This window comes from Colias croceus, chromosome 9, assembly GCF_905220415.1.
Source record: "Colias croceus chromosome 9, ilColCroc2.1".
Taxonomy (NCBI): Eukaryota; Metazoa; Arthropoda; class Insecta; order Lepidoptera; family Pieridae; genus Colias; species Colias croceus.
The window spans coordinates 7,811,790-7,837,334 of NC_059545.1; the positions used below are offsets into that span (position 1 = coordinate 7,811,790).

At 31.2% G+C, this 25,545-nt stretch overlaps 2 protein-coding genes and 1 long non-coding RNA gene across 4 annotated transcripts; 1 reads left to right on the top strand and 2 right to left on the bottom strand.

The window, feature by feature from the left end:
* Positions 1 to 321: 321 nt before the first annotated feature.
* LOC123694361 (protein disulfide-isomerase) lies at positions 322 to 11,436 on the top strand. Its single transcript, XM_045639779.1, has 10 exons — positions 322 to 605; positions 752 to 949; positions 1,187 to 1,458; positions 2,265 to 2,432; positions 4,561 to 4,670; positions 5,238 to 5,358; positions 7,517 to 7,683; positions 8,615 to 8,780; positions 10,277 to 10,366; positions 10,662 to 11,436. The coding sequence occupies exons 1-10, from the start codon at positions 458 to 460 to the stop codon at positions 10,707 to 10,709; spliced, it is 1,488 nt and encodes a 495-aa protein (XP_045495735.1). The 5' UTR covers positions 322 to 457; the 3' UTR covers positions 10,710 to 11,436.
* Positions 11,437 to 12,308: 872 nt separating this feature from the next.
* On the bottom strand, positions 12,309 to 14,933 carry LOC123694391. The gene is made up of 2 exons (XR_006751798.1): positions 14,430 to 14,933; positions 12,309 to 13,266 (listed from the first exon to the last, which is right to left on the bottom strand). It is a non-coding gene; the product is annotated as an uncharacterized LOC123694391 (long non-coding RNA).
* Positions 14,934 to 15,344: 411 nt separating this feature from the next.
* On the bottom strand, positions 15,345 to 25,412 carry LOC123694360 (TOM1-like protein 2). 2 transcript variants are annotated; one of them, XM_045639777.1, is made up of 13 exons: positions 25,285 to 25,412; positions 24,821 to 25,068; positions 23,189 to 23,296; positions 21,303 to 21,398; positions 20,245 to 20,361; positions 19,423 to 19,569; positions 18,600 to 18,751; positions 17,969 to 18,042; positions 17,795 to 17,860; positions 17,612 to 17,714; positions 17,260 to 17,350; positions 16,747 to 16,806; positions 15,345 to 16,170 (listed from the first exon to the last, which is right to left on the bottom strand). In XM_045639777.1, the coding sequence occupies exons 1-13, from the start codon at positions 25,337 to 25,339 to the stop codon at positions 15,973 to 15,975; spliced, it is 1,515 nt and encodes a 504-aa protein (XP_045495733.1). In that variant the 5' UTR covers positions 25,340 to 25,412; the 3' UTR covers positions 15,345 to 15,972. The 2 variants fall into 2 exon arrangements, with proteins under 2 accessions (XP_045495733.1, XP_045495734.1); XM_045639778.1 differs by having other exon boundaries at positions 20,245 to 20,346; positions 25,285 to 25,406.
* Between the last annotated feature and the right edge of the window lie 133 nt (positions 25,413 to 25,545).

Below are 25,545 nucleotides of genomic sequence, written 5' to 3' on the forward strand. Positions count from 1 at the left end.
TCACACAAAAGTTAATTTAGAGCTGAAAATGCTCAATGAATTATTTGTAACCTTGTTTGTAACACACAAATTTTGACACACAGAGCCTGAAATTTTGAACGTGGCAGATCCACCGATAAAATGTTTATTTAAATAGGAGACGTTATGAGTTTAAACTAATTAAATGTTAAATGTAAATAAATATACAGCAGTTCATCTTTTAACCAACGAAATAACTTAATTTTTGATGTTAGCTAACATAGATTCAATAAAGATTATTTATTGTCCATGACTTGATAGTGACAAACAAAAATAAAAAAACAAGATCGACCAATCACAGCAAAACACACGATCGACGCTGCCACGTCGAGTGAGACAGTCGGTGCGGGTGTGAAAGAAGTGGCATTTTCGGCATTTTGTTGAGTTTCGTCCTCCGAGCAGAAGATAGTTTAACATTGGAGAATTTGAATATTTAAATATGAGGATTGTTTTATCATTTTTGGCAATAGCCCTTTTGGGTGCCGCGCTCGGAGACGAGATTCCAACTGAAGACAACGTACTTGTCCTAACAAAACCACTATTCGATGATATTATTGCCAAGACCGAATTTATTTTAGTGGAATTCTGTAAGTATTTTTTAATTCATTGTAATATTCGAAATATAATTGTGAACTGATATATATTTTATAAAATAAAAATTTTGCTTCGCTTTGTTTGTCGGCATGTACTTGCCGGGCGGCATTTTATTTCTACGTATATGTCTACGTCACAGATGCACCATGGTGTGGCCACTGCAAATCGCTCGCGCCGGAGTACGCCAAGGCGGCTACAAAATTGGCCGAGGAAGACTCCCCGATCAAACTCGCCAAAGTCGATGCCACGCAAGAACAAGATCTGGCCGAAAACTACAAAGTTAGGGGGTACCCAACCCTTATTTTCTTCAAGAACGGTAGCCCTATTGATTACTCCGGTAAGTTCTTATCACTGTTACAGTTATTACTCTAATCACGATAGTTGTTCAAGTCTAATAGCCAGTAAATGATTGTTTTATAAATATTCATTTACAACCGCTGTTAAATATGTTTTTAAACACATGTGACAGCATTTAATAGATCTGGGCTATAAATCATAAATGATTGGTCAAATTAAAAGATTATTGCATCATTTAAAACTCATTTCACATGGCCTTATTAACTTTTCATAACAGGTGGTCGTCAGGCTGATGACATCATCGCTTGGTTGAAGAAGAAGACTGGACCTCCGGCCGCCACTGTTGCTTCCGCCGAACAGGCTAAGGAACTGATTGCCGCTAACCCCGTTATTGTGTTCGGTTTCTTCCCTGACCAAACTACACAGAAAGCTGTTGCTTTTGTCAACACTGCTGGTTTGGTTGACGACCAAGTGTTCGCTCTTGTTACTGACGAGAAGGTCATTGAGGAGCTCGAGGCCAAACCTGAAGATGTTGTCATGTACAAGAACGTAAGTAAAATTTAATTTAAATATGTTTTTAACTTTGTGATAGGAATTATTGATAATTTTAATTATTTTTTATTAAAACTAGTTGAAGGGAAAGTTTTAAAAGAAAAAGATAATTTATTTATAATAAAACTCATTAAAAGATAGTAGCAACTGGTTTCCTAAATTTTAATAATAATTTGTTCAAAATGCACATGTTTTTATCTATAATGATAAATGTGAAACTTTTAGGTTGACTATGACCCCAACGGTCATGGACATTATCTCTCTCAATATTCACATAATACTTTTCTTATCTTTAGATAGTTTGTACTGAGATAAATTCGATTTTATAACTACAATTAAAATATGAAAATGATTGATGTGATTGATTTTAGGGGTCTATACAATATTTAATAATTGTATTTAACATGAACAAAATCATGGAATGGAACTAATTGTAGAAATTTGAATAAAAGTGCAATAAAATAATTAAGGATATAAATGATACTTGTACAAATTACGCATAATTTAAAAAATGGTTATCTAATATTAATTTTATTAGCATTCTAGCCATTCTAGCCACTTCAAAATTGCCATTAAAAAATTTAGATTTATTATGTTGTTGAGCTATTAATTTAAATTTTAATGATTTCTTTCAATAAAAATAATAAAAAACTGATACTGAAATATTTTCCAACTCACATTGTTTATTCCAAAAGGCAATTTCATATTCAAACTAAAAAGATAGGATTTCATCAATCAGATCTTTTTTTTTCATCCATAATTTTTTTGTTTTTTTTTTTTAATTCTAATTGTTTTTCACACAGTTTGAAGAGCCAAGTGTCAAGTTTGAAGGCGAAGAGTTCACAGAGGATATCTTCAAGAACTGGGTGTTTGTGCAGAGCATGCCAACCGTTGTTGAGTTCTCTCACGAGACAGCTTCCAAGATCTTTGGCGGACAGATCAAGTACCACCTCCTGTTGTTCCTGTCCAAGGTTAGTTTTTTTGTGCTGCAAATATAATAAATAGCAAGATAGTTTGAGTGTGTTAAAAAAATATGATCTAAAACGAGAACTTGTCTTCTTTGGTAGTGTTGGTTAAAATGCACTTTTTTTGTATGTGTGTTTTGTTAAGGTCATAATATGTAGTTATTTAACTTTTATAAATTAAATAAGTAGTTTTCTATGAAATTACATTCTAACTTCACTTGCTAACAATGATTATAAAAGGGAAAAATTTATAATTTCAAAATTGCAGTCTATGTAAATTAACATTAAAAATAAATATATACCACTAAATTTATAATGGGCGATGTTATAATACAACTTAATTATAACGAATATATTGTTTCCAAGTCTTGTGCTAACACAGGATGAAGGCGCGGGCGACAATTTACATATTTATAGTACCTATCTATATTCAGCTACAGACTACAGACTATATTAATATTCATTTATGTTTATCTGTGTTCCATCCTATCACAAAACATTTTACGGCACATTAAACAGGTCACGACGATGTTCACGAATTGTGAAAGTAACTAGTGGTGTGCAAAATGTAACCCACTTTTTAACTTAGACTCATTTATCAATAAGTTTGAGATAATATTTCTGTGTCAATATTATAATTTATATGGGGTCAAAATTGTGCGTTCATACATTATTATTCTTTGATCGTGTTTTCGATCGAGCATTCGTATTATTAATTATTATGCGGTTCTTATTTTGTTTAATTGAATTCTTCCTAAAAACCACCTGGCTAAAGTGTTTGTAAAAAAACAAGCTTTAAATAATCGAATAGGTCAACCGGTTTTTTGAGACTTGTATAATTTATATTTTGCTTCTATTTTGTATTAAAACTGTTCTTTACCACGTTCTAAATGGCAAATATTCCTATCGATATTTTTAATAGCAATATTTTCAGAAATACAAAATCATGTATTCTATTAGCCGTGTCTGTTCATTCAATTATAAATAATTTTAACGGTTACAGTTTAACCTTGTCGCAATGGTAATTAAATCATTAACGGTACGCGTAGTGGGAACAAAAACATAACCGGACGCAGTCTTAGGAAAGTAACCGAGTGACTAACTGCAAAAGAACACTCATCTTGTCACACCAGCTTTCGATTATGCTTTTTGAGGTTTACTTATTGGAGCATAGCTCACGATTTGTGAAAGTTGATCACTTTTTTGCATGACTTCATGAAATTTCATGAGTCATCTCATTTATTTATTAAGTTAGTTTATTATATGACGCTTTTAAAATAATCTAATCTAATCGGATTATCATATAAAACTACTGGGTTTTATAATAGTCGAGTATGTGTGAATTACTCGTTTTAGATTTTTTTTTCGATCTTAATATTGATTTTAAGTAGTTAGTAGTAAAGCACATACTGAAACAACTATAATGTTTTTTTTATAGGCAATTAAAAAATCACTATTCGGTATTCCTCACGACCATAGTAAAGGTCATTGAACTGTACAGATCGTTGCCCCCGACGCAACCTAATCGGTAAACATTACATCTTCGACATTTTTTACTAGCGGGCCCGTTATTTTATTAAATTGTATTAAAAGGAAGTGATAATGTCACTAAAATAATGTTAAAAAATATACAAAGGAAGTTTGTTACTCATATAGTCGCAGAATTATCATTGCACGCAATTTGTATCCTGATTTACCAAGGATTTGCATTGAGAAATTATCATATGAAAAGTTGAAAACAGTATATTATGTATGAAAAGTTTACGTAAGTAATTGTAAGTCGTGTCGAATGTCGCGAGGCAATATTATCATATCACCGTATCGAATCGTTGTTAACTGCACTAAATATATTTACACTAATAGATAAAAATTCTAGCAAATAATATTTATTTACTTGTATATCTTATTTAATATCTTACCTCCTTACTACCTTGATGAGTTTTTAATTTCAACTAAAATGAACATACATAACATACAATCTATAGTAATGTACATTTGACAAATCCAATTTGTATAACAATAGCAAAATTTTTCGATACGTGAAGGAAAATCACAAAAATACACACAAAAAGATTTTCCACTATATATAGTTATAAATGAACTATATTTAAACCTAATTTATTGTTTGTTATAGAAAAATGGCGATTTCGAGAAGTACCTAGAAGTCCTGAAGCCCGTCGCCAAGACTTACCGCGAAAAGATCATGACCGTCGCCATTGACACCGATGAAGATGACCACCAGAGGTATTTACCACTTTTTGTTTTAATATTCTAGTTATAAGTAATCATATTAATAAAAATGTTGTGTGGTTTTATGAAACCACGGTAAAAGTGAAACTTTTTTTCACACTATAGACATTTAACTAAAAATTATCGTATTTGTACGATAATTATTGTCGTACGTATCGTGCGTCACGCGACATGCGCTACACAGACCAAAAAGTTTGAGACGATGTAATAAAAGTTTCACTTTAAATATAGATTTAAATGATCTCATAATAATCGTGTTTAGAATAAAAAAAATGTAGAAGAACTTGAATTGAAACCTTGCTTTTAAAATGGTGCAATGTTTCAATTTGTATCAAAAAATGATACTTTTTTTTCAATTTTTTAACGTTTCATTACATTCCTTATGACTATTTCTGTATGTTACACAAATAGAACAATGATTGAAGAAAAAGCAGTATTAAAATCGTTATTTTACGGACTTAAAAGCCAGGTTTTTCTAAAATTCAGTTAAAAAAACATTATTACTTACAATACATATTGTAAGTAATAATGTTTTTTTTATTTTTATTGCTTTACCCCCAGAATCTTGGAGTTCTTCGGCATGAAGAAGGATGAGGTCCCATCAGCGCGTTTGATCGCTTTGGAACAAGACATGGCCAAGTACAAGCCGCCCACCAATGAGCTCACCGCCAACGCTATTGAGGTGAGTCGCATCGATATTGGTACAGCCGTTTGGGAGATATTCAATGACTAACTTTCAATGAAATTTTTTTGATAGTAAATAGAAATCTTAGAATCTTACTTTGAATCATTAATATATTTATTAATTATCATATATAACTGTAGACTTATCCAAGTCTATCAATATTCAATTATTTATGCAGGAATTTAAATGAAACTTTCATAATAATTATTTTTGATCCTCTTAAATATGCAAACATCTGAACATAATTATATTCTGTATAGATGTTGGACTTTAAACTTGTTTGTCAACAAAATCATTATGTACTAGTTTTGGCCGATCATTTTTTTTACCTATCTCTCTAATTTTGAAAAACCGTAGATCTAGGTGACCATTTTTGGATACAATTTTAAGCAGAAATAGATTATATTCTTGAAAAGGGCTTTGTTGCATTTAAAATAGTTCTACTGTTTTCATATTAAATATCAATACTTGGAACTAAAAAATAATGAGAAAATAAATCAAACAAAAAATTAATTTCAAGTAAATCACATTAATAAAAATAGAAGAAATAACGTGTTTCAATTATAAATAGTTCAATAAATTATAAGCTGTGTCATTGAATTTCGCCACAGTGTCGTGTAAAAGGGTGAAAAGCAATTATTGCAAATGTTACGCTCTTATCGAGAGTATAAAATCAATTGTATAGGCATATTTGATATGCGAAAACATATTTGACGATAATGTATTTTCTTATACGTGGAGAATATTGTAGGTATCAATACCGCTGTTTTTAAAAGTGTTCTTAAAATATACGTAGGCGAAGTCGTTAGGAACATAATGCGTATTAAATTGTTAATTATTATTATTTTAAGAGCCGAGTATTAAAATTTAAATTTGATTTCGAAAAATTTGATAAGAAAATTAAATGGAAATTTACTTGAGTAAACATACGAAACAACAAGGTTACCTAATTTTGCACCGCCCGCTCCTTTGTCGGTTTTAGTATAAAAAAAAAAACTTATTTGATCTTTATAAATTTGTTTATTTTAAACCGGATCTTATTGAATAATTTTAGCGAACTTAAAGATTCAAATATAACTTTTAGACGACATTTTCCTTTTTTAATGATATCTATATAAAAATTCTTTCACCATTCGAAAGCTACATTATCCACGAGTAATATAGGCTAGGTTTTATCCCAGAAATCCCACGGGAACGGGAACTATGCGGGTTTTTCTTTGACTGCGCGGGCGAAGCCTCAGGCGGAAAGCTAGTAATGTACAAGTAGCCAAATCGAACGCGACACGAATCATATCGCGCGTTGTGGCGGACGTTGATAACGCACTATTCGTTACTAATTGTAATGTTATGTCACTAAGCACTGATTGTATCGATATTCTATACAACAATATTGTTTTTATCTAATTAAGTGTATCAATATTCTATTTTGATACCTGATTGAGTTACTGTGACATTAACCTTTGTTAACCAGCATTTGTATAGTAAAGTATTCTCAACGGTATAGATTTATCGGTAATAGAAATCGTTTTTTAATTTAATATTCGCATGATGTTATTGTAGTCTATGAAATAGGATCATTTTTATTGTACACATAAATAAATTATGCCGTGCACCAATAGCAATTATTATTTACCTATGCAAAAGTTGATATGCCATCTGTGTCAGCCATGACCTTATAAAATATGCACAATAACAGATATACACCATACAACCTATGACATTCAAATGCAAATACTGTATTTATAGCATTTTCTCGCTTTGTATTTAAATATTGTAACTATTACAAGTTACGTAACATCTTTTATCCTACAATATCATCTTGGATCTCTCCATTGCATCAAATTATAAAAAAAAATCTAATGCTAGTAAAAATAATACCTACACAAATTCTCAGAATATTCAAACATAAGAATACTAAATTTAAAACATCATCTTTTAATTATATTCACACATAGTTTCTATTACATTGCATTCCACATTAGATAATGTATAGCATAGCATAGATATGCTGTCCAATAAGAATTCTCACAAAAAAAGTTAGCTAAAGTCCGTTCTTAAATTAAATAACATAAAAAAAAAACAAAAATCCCTTTAAATCTTTTTGCCTTGACCTCATTTAAAAAAGTTCTAATTTTTAAAATTATTCAATCATCAGGAATTCGTCCAATCATTCTTCGCCGGCACGCTCAAGCAGCACCTCCTCAGCGAGGACCTCCCCGAGGACTGGTCCGCGAAGCCCGTGAAGGTGCTCGTCGCTAGCAACTTTGATGAGGTCGTCTTTGATACTAGCAAGAAGGTCCTTGTTGAGTTTTATGCTCCATGGTGAGTTGTTTTTTTTTATTTTTATTTTTTTGGTTAAGTGGTGTTGGTGGAGTAAGCAGATTTTTGTAGCGTTTTCGATTGAATTTTTCAGGTGGTTTCATTTTTTGGCCGTTATAAACAGTAACTGCCATATTTCAAGCAATTTCATCAATCAAAATGATTATATCATACTTTACTTATGAATCTATTTATTTATTTAATTTTGTTTGTAACTATGAAGTAATTCTTTTTTACTAATTTGCATTTTAAAGGAAAATTAAGTTTGTTTAATTGTTTCATAATCAATTTGTTACGAAATGACATTGCCTTGTGACATTTAAAAATATGACACACTGAAACAAAAGCAGTATTAACAAAACAAACATTGCGTAAAGTTATTGTCAATGTAGTCTATATGATGTAATGTTATTTATTCAAGTGTTTATAGAATACTAATAATAATATTCGTCATTGAATACGTGTAATTAATTACGGTATTGATTCAATTTGGTTACTATTTACTTTAACGGGGAATGATATGGTTATCGAAATTTAAATATTATGCAGTTATTACATTATAAATTTAGAATACTAAGTAAAATATAGACTGATCTTATTTTTTTTAAATTTAATAGATTTTTGTTTAAAATAACTACATAGTCTAAATCCATTGATGGTCGTTCCGTAGAGGTTTTAAATTGAAACTTAGAAAAAGTAGTTACTATGACCTACCTGACCCTATAAACAAAAATATCTTATCTCTTTCTCTACTAAAAAGTAAAAATGCCTAAAAAATAAGCAGTATGTATATCTAAATAAAACCAACTTATACACCCACAATCTCTATTCAACACATTAGTTAAAAAATAAGTACATTATACAATAAGTGTACTAATTAATAAGTGTTAAAAATAATACATAATATAATTTAAAAATAATGAATCCGACCCAGGTGCGGCCACTGCAAACAACTAGTGCCGATCTACGACAAACTGGGCGAACACTTTGAGAAGGACGACGACGTTGTGATTGCCAAGATTGACGCGACCGCCAACGAGTTGGAGCACACCAAGATCACGTCATTCCCCACCATCAAACTGTACACTAAGGACAATCAGGTAATTTTCTATTAATTTTTTAATGGACCTGCTATTTAAATTTAATTTTGTACTGGTGATTATAGCGGTTTTTTAAATACTATACTGTTCCTTAACGTATTATTTATGGATATTTACCGTTTTATTTAAAAAAAAGTTATTATTGTCATTTTACTCATTAGGTAAAGGGCTTTCAATATCAGTTTAAAGTTTTTTGATATCTGCAATAGTTGCGGAATAATCGCCTGTGCACACTTAACGATTACACCCTGTATAGTCCTACCGTTTCTAATATGGTAGTTCTTAGTATTAATGTGTTGGTCTAAAAGAATTATTATGTATTTGTAAAAGAACTGAATTAAATGAAATTTATCTTTCTGGTACACATGGTCATAGCAATCAATCTGACTCATGGCCTATTACTTACTGACTTAGATCATTAAGTAATGGATAACACTCGCAGGTGTTTCCCCTTTCGCCGAGGTATAAGATTATCCGAATCGAAAAATCTTATGCTTTCATAAAAACTACTTGCGTAATCGATTACAACCACTCTGCGTATTCGTAAAACATCGAAAGGACGTCTGCGAGTGCTCCGCTAAAAATGCCGTTTTGCACTGTCAAGTCTTGCAGAAGCAATTCAAACATGTCGAATATTAAAAAAGATGGAATAACCTTTCATTTGTGTATATTTTTTTATTTTTTTAACGTATATTTCTAATTAAATGCAATTTCTAATAATCGTCGATGTATCGTTTAGCGATATGATCAAGACAAATAATCGAGTCATGTTTACTCGATCATTGATGCGGCCCCACGAGACTATCATGGAAAGAAAATATACAAATTTAATCTTTATACACTAAGAGATAAAGTTGAATTTTAAACGCGATAATGAACCGCCTTCCTTACGAGACTATCTTTTAAAGAAATACAAATTTAATCTTTATGATGTAAGCTTTATAGTTGAATTTAGAACGCGATATTGAAACGCACTCCCCACGAGGCAACTTGGAATGAAATACGAATTTAATCTTTATGTACTTAGGGATAGAGTTGAATTTAAAAACTCGTCGCTTAAAAGGTCGTAAATTTTTACGACTTTCGTGACACAAATTATTTTTACGAATGTGTGATTGTGTTTCAATAGTGTGAGTTACCCTCCCCGCACCAAAATCAGCAGAAAGTTTAGTTAGAACATTTGCCAGCGTACTCCATCCATTACTTAATGATCTAAGCTTACTGACCTCTTTAATTTAACTGTTCCTATTAATATCAATGAACCCTACTGGTTCTACTACAAATTTACTCATTCAAATGGCATATGTTTTTACCGATTAAACTGTATGTTGTGGTAGAAAGTGTGAATCAAAAATAGATGTATACTAGAATATTCTCTATTTCCTTGTAATACTTCAGTAAATGATGTACAATACAAGGTAACTCATACCTGATATTATATTATGTATAATAATAATTCGATATATTAATTATTAATACTGTATTTCCATCATCAGGTGAAAGACTACAACGGCGAGCGATCACTGGCCGCCATGACCAAGTTCGTTGAAACTGACGGCGAGGGATCTGAGCCCACTCCCTCTGTGGTGAGTTTATTTTATAAATATTAAACTAAAATTACCTTTTTTTAATAAAAGTATTCTAGGTTTACTAATTGTTGTACCATTTTTGGACGAGCTAATAACAATTCTGCGATTGAAAGGAAACTACGACATTTTGTATTCATAGAGAGAACTATATAAATGAATCAAAATGCAAGCATTAGAATTTGATAAATTATTTCAAAATATATTTTGTTGGATCATTTAAATCAAATTCATCCATCTTAATTCTAAAATATTACGTTTAAAACAAAATCTTATTGTTTTTTCTTTGTTCCAGTCGGAGGAAGACGAAGACGACGAATCGGCGCCCAGAGACGAATTATAAGCTGTCAACATCCCGCTCTTTTGAGACTTCCATAGATTATATTGTACTGTATAGATTATAATTATTATGAATTAACACTTAACATGTGCATTTTGTAAGCTAGGCTGTTAATTTTTATATTGTGTTGAGGTTGTACTTCATTTCGTTACGTTTTAATGTCGCTGGACACAAACAATTTTTTATAACAGATTAATAATTATAATAAATGAATTTTTTCTTTATTAATGATGGCCCCACTATTCTCAATGGCCAAATTGTCTATGATATTCTTTTTCCATTAATACTCTATCCTAAAGTTTGATCCGTTTAGGATGAACAATTATCTCAGTAATTTATTCGGTAAAGCATAATTTATTACATAATCAGCAGCATTAGATTATGTATGTGTGTATATTTATAATTTCTGTATCATAATGGAATTATTTCACATTCCTAAGTACAAAGTTGAGTTACATCGAACAAGCGGTACGTCGCTTTTAATTCTTATTTTTTATATTTTGTATAGCAACGTTTTATTTCATCACAAGGGACATTCGGTTAAGTAAAATGGTTTTGTGCCAAATTGGCATTTATTTTTATATAAAATAGATCAAAGGTGCTTTGAAAAAAAAATTAAGATCGTGTTTTTCAAGTTTGGTTGTTAAATGTAAATATTTAATTTGAATCAAATCCGCATTGTTGTCTTTATTGTGGATACAGAAATTGATAAATAAAAAATATTAAATTATGTCTGCCTTTTATTTTCTTTCTCAAGTTATATTATATTACTGTATTATATTATATTATAGTACTGCATAAACCCTATTGCATAAAAATAATACAAAATACTAAAATATAATAAAGAGTGTGAACAAGCGGGCAGTAGGCTTATATTATGTGATCCTTACAACACAGACCACTGTGTCCCACTCACGGGGAATAGTAGATTTACACGCCAAAAAAAATGTGTGAACAAGCAGCGTAAATGTAAAAGATGAATTTTTACAAATACCTAATTGCAGTTATTTTTAATGTTTCCTTGATCTAACGAAACGCCCAATACCGACATTACACTAGCACGCATCGTGAATTAATATGCTGAGACGAAACATTAAATTATTTAAAAAAATATCTACACTCAGAGCTGAGGGCCTGCAACTGCGGCGGTCAGGGTTATAACCGTTACGTGAGTTTTTATCCAAAAATTTACATGCAAATATTAGAGACCAATAGCAATATCAACCTATTATGTAAATCGGGTAAAAACAAGGTTTGCACACAAAATTTTCATTTTGGAGGGGGATTTAGCAAATCTATTATATTATCTACATTACTCGCTTGTAATTTTGGGCAATTAAATGAAATACCCTGAGTAATATGAGATATATTGAAGTGAAACTTCTTTAGGCGCGTAGAGAGTAAAATTTCGAGGTCGCGTCATGGATTAAAGCGATGATTTTGGTATCTTTGAATCTTGCCAAAGAAATTTCACTTCTGAGATGTGTGCTCGGAACACACGCTGGTTTTTTTTGTTTTTGTCAGTGTCAAGACTAGTGAAGCTAGGGGAGTGGTTAGTGGAAATTTAAAATATTATCAAGGAAAGAAAAATAAAACAATAAATTCGCAGATTTCATTTATTATCTTACATACAACGATTAAAACATAAAATAACTCTTTTAAATTATTAACATTAAGCTTGTTCCATGTATAATTATCACATTAACCATACAAGTGAGTCGAATGGAATGGCTTCGAATTATAAAACGTATGCGTTAATTTAATTAAAAATAACCATTGGCTTGATAAAGAGCAGGCGTGTATAATATGGTATAATTTGTACGCACTGTTCACGCTTAAATATTTAAGCTGTGTTCACACAAGATTTACGTTGTGAAATATGTAATATGCAAAATGTTTGTTCCTAAATTATAAGTTTTTCTTTTGACTTTGCAAATCGCCAAAGTTATATGAACTATGAAGATTCATTCGTCACAAAGGAAAAAGTAATTTTAATTATAAAATGGAGACAAAACGATTCGAGGATCGAAGACATAATGCACGACGACACAGCATGGCGCTTTTATCAATCAGTTAAATGCAATTTATTTTAAATAAATAATAAATAATTTTTATTATGCTCTGAATAATTGTCGAGCCGTATTGATCGTTTTTAAAATTACAAAGCCAATGACTATAATATAACATTAATTAATTAATTAATAATAATAAATTTCATACACATGGAAACATTGATATTTCAATAAATTTTTAAAAATGCATTACCAAACAATAATTAGTTCAATATAAATCAAGAAAACCCCATGATATTATAAAGTATACGTGTATTACATTAAAATGTTGCTCATTCACAAAAATGCTGCACTTTCAAAAACCATTACATATAAAAACAATACAATATCACATTTATTTCCGTGTACGTTCACACAAAGGCAAAGTGTTCTTGTAAACTGTTTGTGTGAAACAATTTGTTGTTTGTGTCCAGTCGAATGGCCATAGACAAAATTGTATGAAGCTGAAAAACTCTAGTTTAAACCTATACTAAGTGCAAGGCTATAACCTTAGAGTATAAATACTATCTATAGAGTGCGAACAACCAAGTGGGAACAGTAGGCACAGGTGGGAACAACACGACGTTCCCGCCGCGAGCGCTCGCAGTCGTGGTTGAGTGCTCACGAAGTGCGTTGCTCTGGATTTTTTTTCATATTACGAATAAACATGGTGAAATGTGCTGTTCTATCTTGCAAAAACGATACTAGAAAATACACAAAATTGAAATCCACTATCACATTCCATCAGTAAGTCGATTGTTATACTTATTTTTATGAAAATAAATCTAGCATCGCGGGCGTGAAGGGTAGGTGAGAGGCGGACACGCGCAGGCTTGCTCGCGCGCCTCACTGCCGCCACGTGATCATAGTGATGTGACCTGACCAACGCTGTACTCGATATAAAGTTTACTAGAAGAACTATATTTTAACAAATTATTTATTTAACTTAAAATTTAAAACTCTTTTAAAAATGTATTATAAATATATTTGTGGTGTGTTTTGTATGATACACTTTCTAATATGAATGCGAATGTAAATGTAAAGTATGTAATGTTACGATATATTTTCTGAACCGCTAAATTGATTTTGAAGATTTTGATAGTAGAATGGATAAAATTAAATAAAAAAATTATTAATATTATTTATTAACTATTTTATCATTTTAAATTATTAATTATTTCTTAATATTTTTTACCATTTTTAAAACATTATTATTATGGTTTGATTTATTATTAAAGAAATAGCACTAAACCTGATCTTTTATTTTATTAACTTTATTATTTAAAAAGTACTCACGTTTTTCTGATATTCCAATTAAACATATTTTTTTAAAGTACTTATAATTAATACAAGAAAATTTCATATATAATATTTAATATTCAAATGGAATAAACAAACTTTATTCAGTTGGTAGACAAATTTAAAATTACATATTTATACTTTATTCGTATATTTTTCCTTTAATAACTTATTGAACATAAAATTTACTTATGATACATATTTATTTACATAACTTATCGACAGTTCAACACGCAATTGATACCTACCCATCCCTATTTGTCACACACACATCTATATAGTATCTATAGCTCATCTGCCTACGATGCGCAATAAGCAATTTGTGCAATACACTCGCTCTATACTATTGTAATATATACTCTAAGGCTATAACGGTAAGCTATTATTATGAGTCGGCAAGCATGTCGAGAACTTGTAAGGTCCCATATTTAAGGCCTTTAGTACTATACGATATATTGGATTATTGATTTTCACTCTAAATCTAAAACGCCACTAATCTATCGATTGTTTATATTAATTATAATAAATTAGTAGTGACTTTATAATGGAGATGGGTTTCGCGCGTCGTTTTGAACCCTAGATAATAATAATATTATCAAAGATGGTAACAATAAAGCTAGTCAATGAATTTGTTTGTCCCCAATACTTCAATAATCTGTCTCTATCGCTCTCAAGACTTTTGGCTCAAGCAAGAAAGAGACAAAATAATTATCAGTTGTTTATCGATAAACATGGGACATTGATACTTCATTTTAACGGTATTTTCTTATTAAATATTTTTACAAACTAATCAATACATTATAATAACAATAAAAAGTTAAATATAATAATCTTTATTGGGTAAAAATTAACTTATTACTGCATTAATAAATATTAAATAATAATACAATTCATAGTAAAAAATGGCCAAAAAAATTAATTATCAAATTGATTGAAAAAAAGCATTGATTGATTGTTTTTAATAACATTTGTAAATAGTTTCCCAGTGCGTTAAATAAATATTAATACATAACGTATTGCCTTAAATCTAGAAAAATAAAAATGAAAACTAACGCATATAACTTTTGTGTAGTAAAGTAACCATCGGCTACAAAGTATCACGTTTGAATAATGATTTATAATGGTGTCTAAAATTGGTGGTATTTTGTATTGATAAAGTATTAATTTCTATGAAAAAAAAACTACCAGGGCCCCGGGTAAACAAAAAACGACGTGTGGCACTCGGCCCTCGGGGACGGCCGTGGTAAAGCTATTGCATGCTATGCCTTCAAACCACACCTCCGCCCGTCGGAGTGGGGAGCGTGAGGTTTTTTCGTTACGGAATATCTCGATTCGGTCCCCGCGCTCAAGGCCCGCGATAGAAGCTATATGCAATAGCTTAAAACATAATTATAAGTAATATTAAAATTTTTAGCGCGAATATGGAGTTGTGATAGTTGTTCATTTGGATATTGATTATAATCTATTTGGTATTTTAGAGGGACCCACGGTAATACAAAGTAACGGATATCAAGTTAATATAAATTCATTTTTTGTCTTCTCAATTGTTTCTTGTTAATCTGTGGGTGGGTATTTATAATAATTATGCCTAGTTTGCACACACAGAAACACTATGCTGCAGTTTATAGCGCAAATATGTTTTATTTCATTCTTTTTAATTTATCAGCCAGTGACATTATAACGATTTATTTTATTTGCAGTGCAAACATAGAGTCTTGATCCTTCATATTTTTATATACTTCATTTATTGATTCAGCAATAGCCCGACCCACTAAATCTTCCATTTGTATTTGTTAATTATTGATTTAGACCCCCCCCTCCCCCAATTCATATCTTCAACAGCGCGAACATAGAGTCCTGATCATGATCTGTTAGTGACATTTATTTCTCTAACAGGACTCTGTCGTTATATCGCTTTATAGCGCGAACATAGAGTCTTGATCCTTGTTAATCTGCCTGTGTCTCGCGGCCGGTGTTGGTGTCGTGTTGTTAGTGTTGGTGTTAGTGTTAGTGTTGGCTGGTGGCAAAGTGTCAGCGGCTGCGGCTCGTTCCGCGAGGAACTTCTCGAAGTCACTGCTTGTTACAGACTCTTGCCCTGTCGCTTCTGTTGCCGCCTGTTTATAAAGAAAGAATGTTTTTTTTAGCACCACACAATACAAACGGAAAAAAAACTTTATGAGAAATAATATAATAATATGAGAAAATTTTTATAGAATGTAAAGAATTGTTTCTGTAAGTGTTGAGTATTGTGTAAAATATAAACTTTCTTTAAAACAAATAAAAATACTGTGAGATAAAGGAGTGGTTTCGTTGCAACTTACAAACAGTGCGTGGATTTATTATATGTTTATAGGAAAGGATTATATTTTTGGTGCGTTTGAACACTTAAAAGTAAGCGTCGAAGGTCGACTTTACTTGGAATCCTATAGTTATATGGACTTTGGACCCTCTTCATTTTTTTTCAAGATTTCAATACTATATAAATCTCGATGTGATTGACACCGAAACCTACATTTTGGGTACAGATTTATGCTTATATTCGATGCGTTAAATTACAGTATAAAAAATAAATAAACTCTATTCTTTCGCATAATACAAAGCAAAATGAATAATTCTGAAGTATAATCTTTTTTTACAGTGCCAAAAGTGCCAGTGCGTAAAAATTAAAAAAAAAATAAAGCAAAATTCACCTTCTCTTGTTCTAACCAAGCGGATATCTCATCAATTTCTCTTTGATCCATTCCCGACGGCTGTTGAAAATAAATTATATACATATATGTAAGAAACAAATAAAAAAAAACTAAATTAACATTAAAAACGCAATATTTCCTTTAAATGAAATAAAAATATATTACAAAAGAAAAAATAAAAATTAACAGAATTAATAGCTCTAATAATAATAATTATTATCAATTCAGCGTCAATAATAAAAATAATATAACTGTATTCTAAAGAACTTTGGCTGCTTAACATATATCTTTGTTTCTAGAGATCCCTAAAAATTATTTTGTTAAACCAGTCTGGAGAAAGAAAGAACAAAATATTATTCTTCGGTGCTTTACACGAAGGAAAGAGACATACTACATTATGGTACTGCCACCTTCCTTGTCTTTCTTTTGGAGATACAACTGGAAGCCTTTTCTTAAATCTGTACGAGATAAATATGTGTTTTTCTTTTACATTTTACATAACGTTTTACTTACAAGAGCCTGTGCTTGAGTGGGTCTAGTGCTGGCGATGGTCGCCAATCCAGCCGTGGCTTGTTCTTCCAAATTATCCGCGTAGCTGCTTCCGCTGCAAGTATTTATTTAAAATATAAATTAATAGAAAAAAAATGTTTATACAAACTATGAAAATAGTCAACTAATTAGTAATTATGTATGTGGCAACGAGTCAATTTTATATGGAAATAGGTAGTTACTTTCCTTTTATTTATTGAAACGTTAAGAAAAGTTTTTGGTATTTTGGTACATTACATGCAAATTTTAAAATAAAAAAAAATGGAAATCATACACATACCCATACACATACACATAATTATACACATACACATACCCAGTTTTAGTAGTTTCGTAGGAAACATTACGGGACTGGGCAAACATATCAAACTCGTCCTTAGAGCCGCTCGGAGACTTTTCTTCGTGGTTATCCTTTACACCTAGATAATAGAACACATATTAAAATAAATTAGCATGAGTTCAATATAATTTCATAAATTTTATTATCAAGATGACTCACTTAGTTTGGCAATATCAGGAACGTCATCGCTTAGGTCGATCAAGGCATCATCATCTTGTTTCGGGGCTGAAATTAATTGAAAATATCGGTCAAAAAACAAAAAAAAAATTTATCTGTTGTAACATATAAATTAATCTCATGCATATTTGAAAGTCTTTGAAGATTTAAACTCACGAGAAACGGTTCCGGGCACTCCCATGGCGGCACCCAAAATGGCGGACGGTGTTGCGACGCCTGTTGCTGCGTTTCTGTTAAAAATAATTATTATTTCATTAGAAAGAGATCATAAGTCGTGAGAAAAGTTAAGAATACATATTTTTTTCTTTTGTTCATCAAAAATCAAAATCTTGCATTATGTCGTATTTTCCGTTGTGACCTGCGTCTCCCGCCCATAGAAAATTTTACACCTACCTGATGATTGTTATTAGTGCTGGTTGCTTGTGAATCATGACGACCATACTAATAATGCAGTAGTAATGTACCCGTCGCTGATGCACCTGTGGAGATATATCCTAAAAATATGCGTCGTGACGTGGTATGACGTGTCGTGACATGACGTGTCACGACGTAATATCCTGTCGCTGATGTATCTGTGGTGATATATGCTAAAATCCGTGACGTGTTACGACGTGACGTGTTGTGACGTGACATGACGTAATATCATGTCGCTGATGTATCCGTGATGATAAATGCTAAAAACCCTTGACGTGTTGTGACGTGTCGTGACATGTCGTGACGTGTTGTGACATGTCGTGACGTGTTGTGACATGCCGTGACGTGTCACTAGCCACACGCGTGCGCGCACCGGTTGCTGGTGAAGCGCGCGTGTCGCAGCAGCAGGTTGTGCAGCTGGTCGTTGGTGAGCAGCAGCGCGGCGGTGAGCGGGCACTCGTCGGCCACGCGCCCCGCCAGCTCGGCCACGCGCGTCTGCATCGCACGCAGCGTCTCCGCCAACTCCTAAACGTTTGAAACGTGATGATTTTTAAAAAAAGAATGTGTTTTTTAACATCACTATCACTACATAGTATAAAACAAAGTCGCTTTCTCTGTCCCTATTTCCCTATGTCCCTTTGTACGCTTAAATCTTTAAAACTACGCAACGGATTTTGATGCTGTTTCTTTTAATAGATAGAGTGATTCAAGAGGAAAGTTTAAGTATATAATTTATTAGGTTTTAAACAAAGCGGACGAAGCCGCGGGCGGTAAGGCGGTAAAAATAAAATGTGTTTTTTAGCAATTCATTGATAAGATATTTTAATAACGTTATAATAATATCATGGTAGGCATTTGAATTGTAATAAACATGATAATGTCATTACGAATGAGGGTGGTGGGGGGTGGGGAGGGTTTTCTATTATTTTTTTTTTGCACAATATAATTACACAAAAATATTCAATACTAGCTGTGCCGCGCAGTTTCACCCTCGTGGCTCCGCTCCTGTTGGTCTTAGCGTTATAAATATAATATATATATACTCCTCGGCCTATATTACTCGTGGATAATGTAGCTTTCGAATGGTGAAAGAATTTTTAAAATCGGTCCAGTAGTCTATGAGCCTATTCATTACAATCAAACAAACAAACAAAGTTTTCCTCTTTATAATATTAGTGTAGATAAATAATACTCACGTCCAACAGCTGTATATCGGAGTCATGATGCTGTGTGTACGGCTGCGCAGTGAGCTCGTTGAGCATGTCGCTCATCACGCTCATGTTGCCCTCCACCACTGCCAGGTCCGCACGAAGCTTCGCGGTTTGGCTCTCTGAGAGCGTCACCTACAAAATTACATAAATTAAAAAAGCGTGGGCGAGCGCACGTGTCAGAGGTACAACTTCTTTGGCAAGATTCAAAGATACGGTATTGCCATGACGCGACCTTGAAATTTTACGCTCAACGCGTCTAAAGAGTTCAAAAGTTATTTTTAAGTGAAACTTCACTTCAAAATATTAAATAACTATTGGATTTTAATTTCATTTATAAGTTACGCAAAATAAAATAAATCATTATGGAAATGCAAAATGGATTTCCAAGTCAATTGTTTCTTTCTTAAGACATTTGACACAAAATTGACACAGGGCATTTTCCTCTTCTTAGTTGAATCGTCGATCGTCGAAACCCTTACTTTTCTTTGTTCAGTGTTCGTAATAAGTGTGTTAGTAGGCAATTATTTATATTTTAGTGTCACACTTTCTAAAATTCTATTGCAAGATCAATCAAGCGTGACAATGCTATTTTCGATACAACGAAAGCTCAAAACTTTCTGAACATTACACATTTGAAAGATTAACAACTCAATTTTTTTATAAGCACGTATATTTTTTTATACTTGAACTCTACCACCACATTATGTCTGTTTTTTATTATCAATACAAAACCCATTCGACCATCGAGGCCGACTAAAAAATTTGCCTTGCTATAATTTTTTCATCAAGAAATATCGCTAATCTTACCGTTCCCGTATTATTTTCTAATGGAATCCGACTAGGCGAGGTTTGCGGTAACACAGAGCGTTGCGGCGAACCGACAACCGGCTCTCCGCTATCTGGTACACTCTGAAAATTTATGCTCTGTGAAGATTTGAGCATTTATGTTCGATTTTTTTAATAAAAAAAATAATAATTTGTTCGAGTCATTTTCACTTAAAATTGTATAGACTTAGGAAGCTATGAAATTTTTACTCTTTTAATTTTTATTTTTTTTTGCTTTTTGGCTATTTTTTGAAATGGAGAAGCTGTTTCACACATCCAAAACTAGCTATAACGATTTTTTGCAACAATGCCAACAGTTTTCAAGTGTAAAAGTGTTCTTAAGAGAACTTCAGTTAGTTCTTAACAGCTTATACATAAGAAAGAAAGTTAGACAACATACACGAAAATTAAACCAAAGTAATTAAAGTTTGTTGATTTTAATTTTATGAAATCCCCATTCCTTTACACGCTACATGTGACAAACATTAGGTACATTGTTGACCTCACCCACCACACATAGCGTATCAAATAACGAGGTGTCACAGATTAAACAGAGGCCATACTACCGGGTGTCAAATGTCACTTGTATAACTATAGGCAATTGTTTTAACCGCTGCTTCATCTAAGTGGCTAAAAGTATTGTATGACTGCTTTCTATTGTACATTTTCACTTTATAAACAGACAGTTAAGTATGTACAAATGTTGTAATAACTTATGACAATTTATAGTTTTTAAATCTTATTAATAAGAGAAGACTACTGAATAGTAATGGCATAAAGGGTGACAATCCAATTATCGATGAAAACTATTTAGTGTAATTTGGTTTAAGCAGGTATATAAGATTACAAATGACGAAACCCGACTCAGTAGTGTCGTACTTATAAGTCATAGCATAAAGTCATAGCATATATACCTAACATAAAATACAATTAAATAATATAAGAAATTTAATTTCATATATTTATTATTAAGCCTTAATGGGGATGTAAGTTATGACTTCAATCTCAACAAAATAAAGGTTTATTTTCAGTGTACTTACTCTCTGCGGTGTAAATATAGGTGCCATGGCGTCCAAATCGGTCATCGGGAACTCAACACCTTTAGTCCGTAATTCATTGTACACTTGTACTACACCCTACAAGATAAAAAAATTATAAGCAAAACTATAAAGGTTGAATCATTTAGGGATTTTTTTTAAAGGTAGGCATTCAACTCAAGTACTAATAGGTACGCGTCAATCTGGAACCATTCTCGAGATATTTTTTTTTATTTTTAATTATTTAAATAACAAAAAATGTATCATAGGTACTTAATCCAGTTTAAGAGCTGTACCCAACGGAGTTTTGTATAAATTCCAACGTATGCTGGGAATTTTATTGGCGATCTAATTCCTCTAATATCTTCGTGATACTAGTTCACAATAAGTTTGAACAATATACGATGACTTAAATTTATGAAAACAAGTTACCTATTTCCACGAATTCCAGTTGAATAAAAATAAAAACATATATTTTCTTTGAAATGGCTTTGATTTTATCAATCTTATCTGTGAAAATTGAAATCGAGATTACATCATTGCAATGCGCTTCTCCGCTCGATTGGAGCGAGTTTTTATATCTTTTATTGTTAGTTTTATATAAACTAAGAACATTGTTGTTGATAATCTTATTTCCCTAAGAAGCATCAGCACAAATGTGAACAAGCAATCTTTGTATTCAAAGTTCACCTCAGTATATTTTGTGCTTTGTAACATAATATTCAAATTAACAAAATATCACGTATGCACAAAAATACATAGGTGAAACAATCAAACATTAAGTAGCTATCAGCTATAGACGTAATATGATAGCAATTACCAATTATAATTGAATTACATTTTAAAAGACAATCAAATTAACGTACAATACGCATCAATTAGATAAGAACTTAATAGTGATCCTAGATTAATAAATATGTACAGCGTACACAAAAAAAAATTATATATAAAATTTTTGTTTTCGTTTTCCCAGTTATTCTTATATCTCTTTGATACTACAATAAATGCAGTGGTTTCGCTTCATTTGAACTACATATTTAGTTAATCATTACAAAAATCATCACTGATGCTTCGCTTAGAAACTAACTACATATTTAAGGTTGAATAAATTTAAATCAACGAACATCTAAACTATCACATACAATGTTTAAGATGAACACATTTATTTTTTAGCCTTACTCTCAAATTTATTTTCAATCAATTCATACTAATATTATAAATGCGAAAGTAACTCTGTCTGTCTGTCTGTTACTCAATCACGCCTAAACTACTGAACCAATTTGTATGAAATTTGGTATGGAGATATTTTGATATCCGAGAAAGGACATAGGCTACCTTTTATTGCGAAATATGTACCACGGGCGAAGCCGGGGCGGACCACTAGTTGTATATAAAATATAAACATAACGTATTCACGCACGATAAACGTAAAACAAAGACTTCTAGAATCAGATGCGAAGCTAAAATGTAATCCAATCCACGGCTATGCGAACAAACTAGATCATATATATCATACAACTATGTGTTTATTTGCGTGGAAGACCCACAAGCTTGAATACTGACCTATTATAATTTAGTCATAAACCTATGCTAGTGTATCTAGTAATAGATATTAGAATTAATTTACATTTGTACGACAATGATGCAACCATCTAAATGATGATAATAGTCTTTGTTTCTTATGTTTGCTTGTTTTGTTGAGAAAATATAGTAACACTATCTTTTGTACTTGCTAATTTAAGCATAGCAACATATCTTTTGTATTTATTAATTTAGACATATAAGGTATCAATAAATGGCATGCTATAGGAGCGTCCAACAGTGGACTAATATAGCTTGAAAAGAGTGAAGATATCCATATAAAAACTGAAATAATGAAAAAAACAAACCTGTAATTCAGATTGGTTCTGGAAAGCATCCGCCCAGCATTGTATGAGACTAAGGACTTTCTCCTGTACAACTGTTGGCGGATCATTCTTGGGGCCAATTAGTTTTACCTGTTAAAAATAATTGTTTTAAATAAGTATGTAATTAATATTTTTTCCATAATCATTTGTAGAATTTACAAACATTAAACATAAATAATTAATTGTATAATGATTTTTTATTGAATTATCAATTAATTGAATTCAATAAATAAATATTCTCTTAAACATTATTACATAATATTACACTATTAGGTCACCCAACCCAATAAACTAGTTTTTATATTACACAATATTACAACATACTTTTTTTGTCTCTAATTATTCATAATTTAACATTTTATTAATTTTCATGAATGTAAAACTTTTTCTTTGTGTTGAAAAAATACTTAGTCTTAAAATAGTTAAACATAATTATGTTTATAAATTAACATAATATGTAATAAATGTTATTTGTTATTCCTGTATGTAAATGAACCAGTTTATGTTCTAACAAGAGGTAGAATATACTCATTATCAGAGATGACATCATAAAACTATAATCATATTCTATTAAATACTTATTTAGTAAAAGAGATATTTGTTATTTGAAATTATTTGTATATTGACCTTTTTATCTTATACAGAGTACAGACTGATAAAAACTTGATCATTATTTATGCTTTTATCAACAAAACCTTGTACCTCATATATTTGTTTATGTACAATGATATTAAAGAAAGCTAGAAGACAGGATACATTAATCGTTGTCTTTGTAAATTTTTGTCCTTTTTAAATTTGTATAAATCGTCTTACTTACTTTTATCATTACTTTTTGTTTCTCTTTTGAATGTAAAAATGTTGGTTAGTGGAACTTTTAATGTATGGAGGCGGGCATTGGCACTTGTGCCACAGCTTATTTAAGCTTTTATGTGTGCCATTGTTCATAAAGTTTTTGTAATGTGTGTTTTTATTGTTCCAAATAAACAACTTTGAATTTTGAATTCCGTGTAAGTTCAAGATTGTTGAATATATTACGGTAAAAATAGATTTATATGGAATATAGATAATTCAGTGTGCAAAATAATATTACCATTTGTAATAAATTGTTATACTATTTAAATTGTTAATTGAATTCTATGTACAAAGAATATTCACATATATCTGTCTATATAGTATATGTGAATTCAAGGCACAGACGGCATGTGAATGACATTTATCAGATAAGATTTGTTTATATTGTAAATCTTTTATGTAGTATTCATTTTACTCATTATTCAAATATAAGCTATGAACTTTATCTATACATGATTTGATTCAAAGGAATTTAGAGAATATAGAAAACCAAATATACATTTATATAATAGGGTACATTTTCCTACATTTAATATATTCTTTAATGGAATTTAGACAAGTTATTAATAATAATGTTTACATGTATAATAAATTACATGTATATTTGGAATGTTACATCATATCAAATTCTCTAATACTCATAGTTATGGTCAAGGTGAGATATAATTAGGTAGCATTAGTCTACTTTAAATGTTGCCTACTAATTATTATCAGTAGATAAATACTTTAATTGTCAAGGGCATATCAATTTATTCAACTCACCAGCTCAGATATAAACTCTTTGTTGCAAACCAAGATGTGGAAAGGCTTTCCACAATTCTTTACACAACTCTCAAGTACAGTCAAAGTGTACATCACAATGGTATAGTTTTTTCCAGCACTTTGTGTTAGTCTTTTTCTTATCGCCTTTATTGCATCCTTAGGCCCATCTGTACTACTATTTATAATATCACATATTTCCATGTTAAGAGCCCAGTTCTCTGAAGGAAGGGAGCCATCAGTAGCTTGTTCTGTAAAAAATCACAAGTTGTTAACTTTTGCTAACGTTTAATGAGCATTTTTAGACGCTTTTGTTCCAGGATTTTTAAGGATCTGTTTAATGTTTAGTTTTGAGTACTAAAGATTTCAGGGGAACAAAGAAATTATGATATTTGATATTAAATGCGCAACAACTTTAAAATGTCATAAGAATATATTATATTTAGGTCACAGTTCATTCTATTTACCTATTTTTTGACCAACCGGCGTAGCAAAAGGGTTTCCCACTCCAAAGAAAGACATTTTTGTTTTTTATTTAATTAATTCTTGTATTTATCAATATTTTTCACCGATTTCACTTGTCACTTTGTCATAACTCATAATTTCATTATCGCGCAAACGTCAAGTAAACGTCGTTCCGCTACACAGACTTGTGCTACATTTTAGATTTTCATAACAAAAATTATCTATATAAAAAACTCATTTTAAACACTTATGTAAAATTATAC

Bases quoted from the DNA above. Each gene is read 5' to 3' on its own strand.
- LOC123694360 (XM_045639777.1), bottom strand. From the start codon at position 25,339: ATGTCTTTCTTTGGAGTGGGAAACCCTTTTGCTACGCCGGTTGGTCAA. The intron at 18,752-19,422 runs GTGAGTATTATT...TCAAACGTTTAG, and splicing joins CCGATATACAGCTGTTGGAC to GAGTTGGCGGAGACGCTGCG. The intron at 17,351-17,611 runs GTATGTGTATGT...AAATACTTGCAG, and splicing joins TACGAAACTACTAAAACTGG to CGGAAGCAGCTACGCGGATA.
- LOC123694361 (XM_045639779.1), top strand. From the start codon at position 458: ATGAGGATTGTTTTATCATTTTTGGCAATAGCCCTTTTGGGTGCCGCG. The intron at 4,671-5,237 runs GTATTTACCACT...CTTTACCCCCAG, and splicing joins GATGAAGATGACCACCAGAG to AATCTTGGAGTTCTTCGGCA. The intron at 8,781-10,276 runs GTAATTTTCTAT...TTCCATCATCAG, and splicing joins TGTACACTAAGGACAATCAG to GTGAAAGACTACAACGGCGA.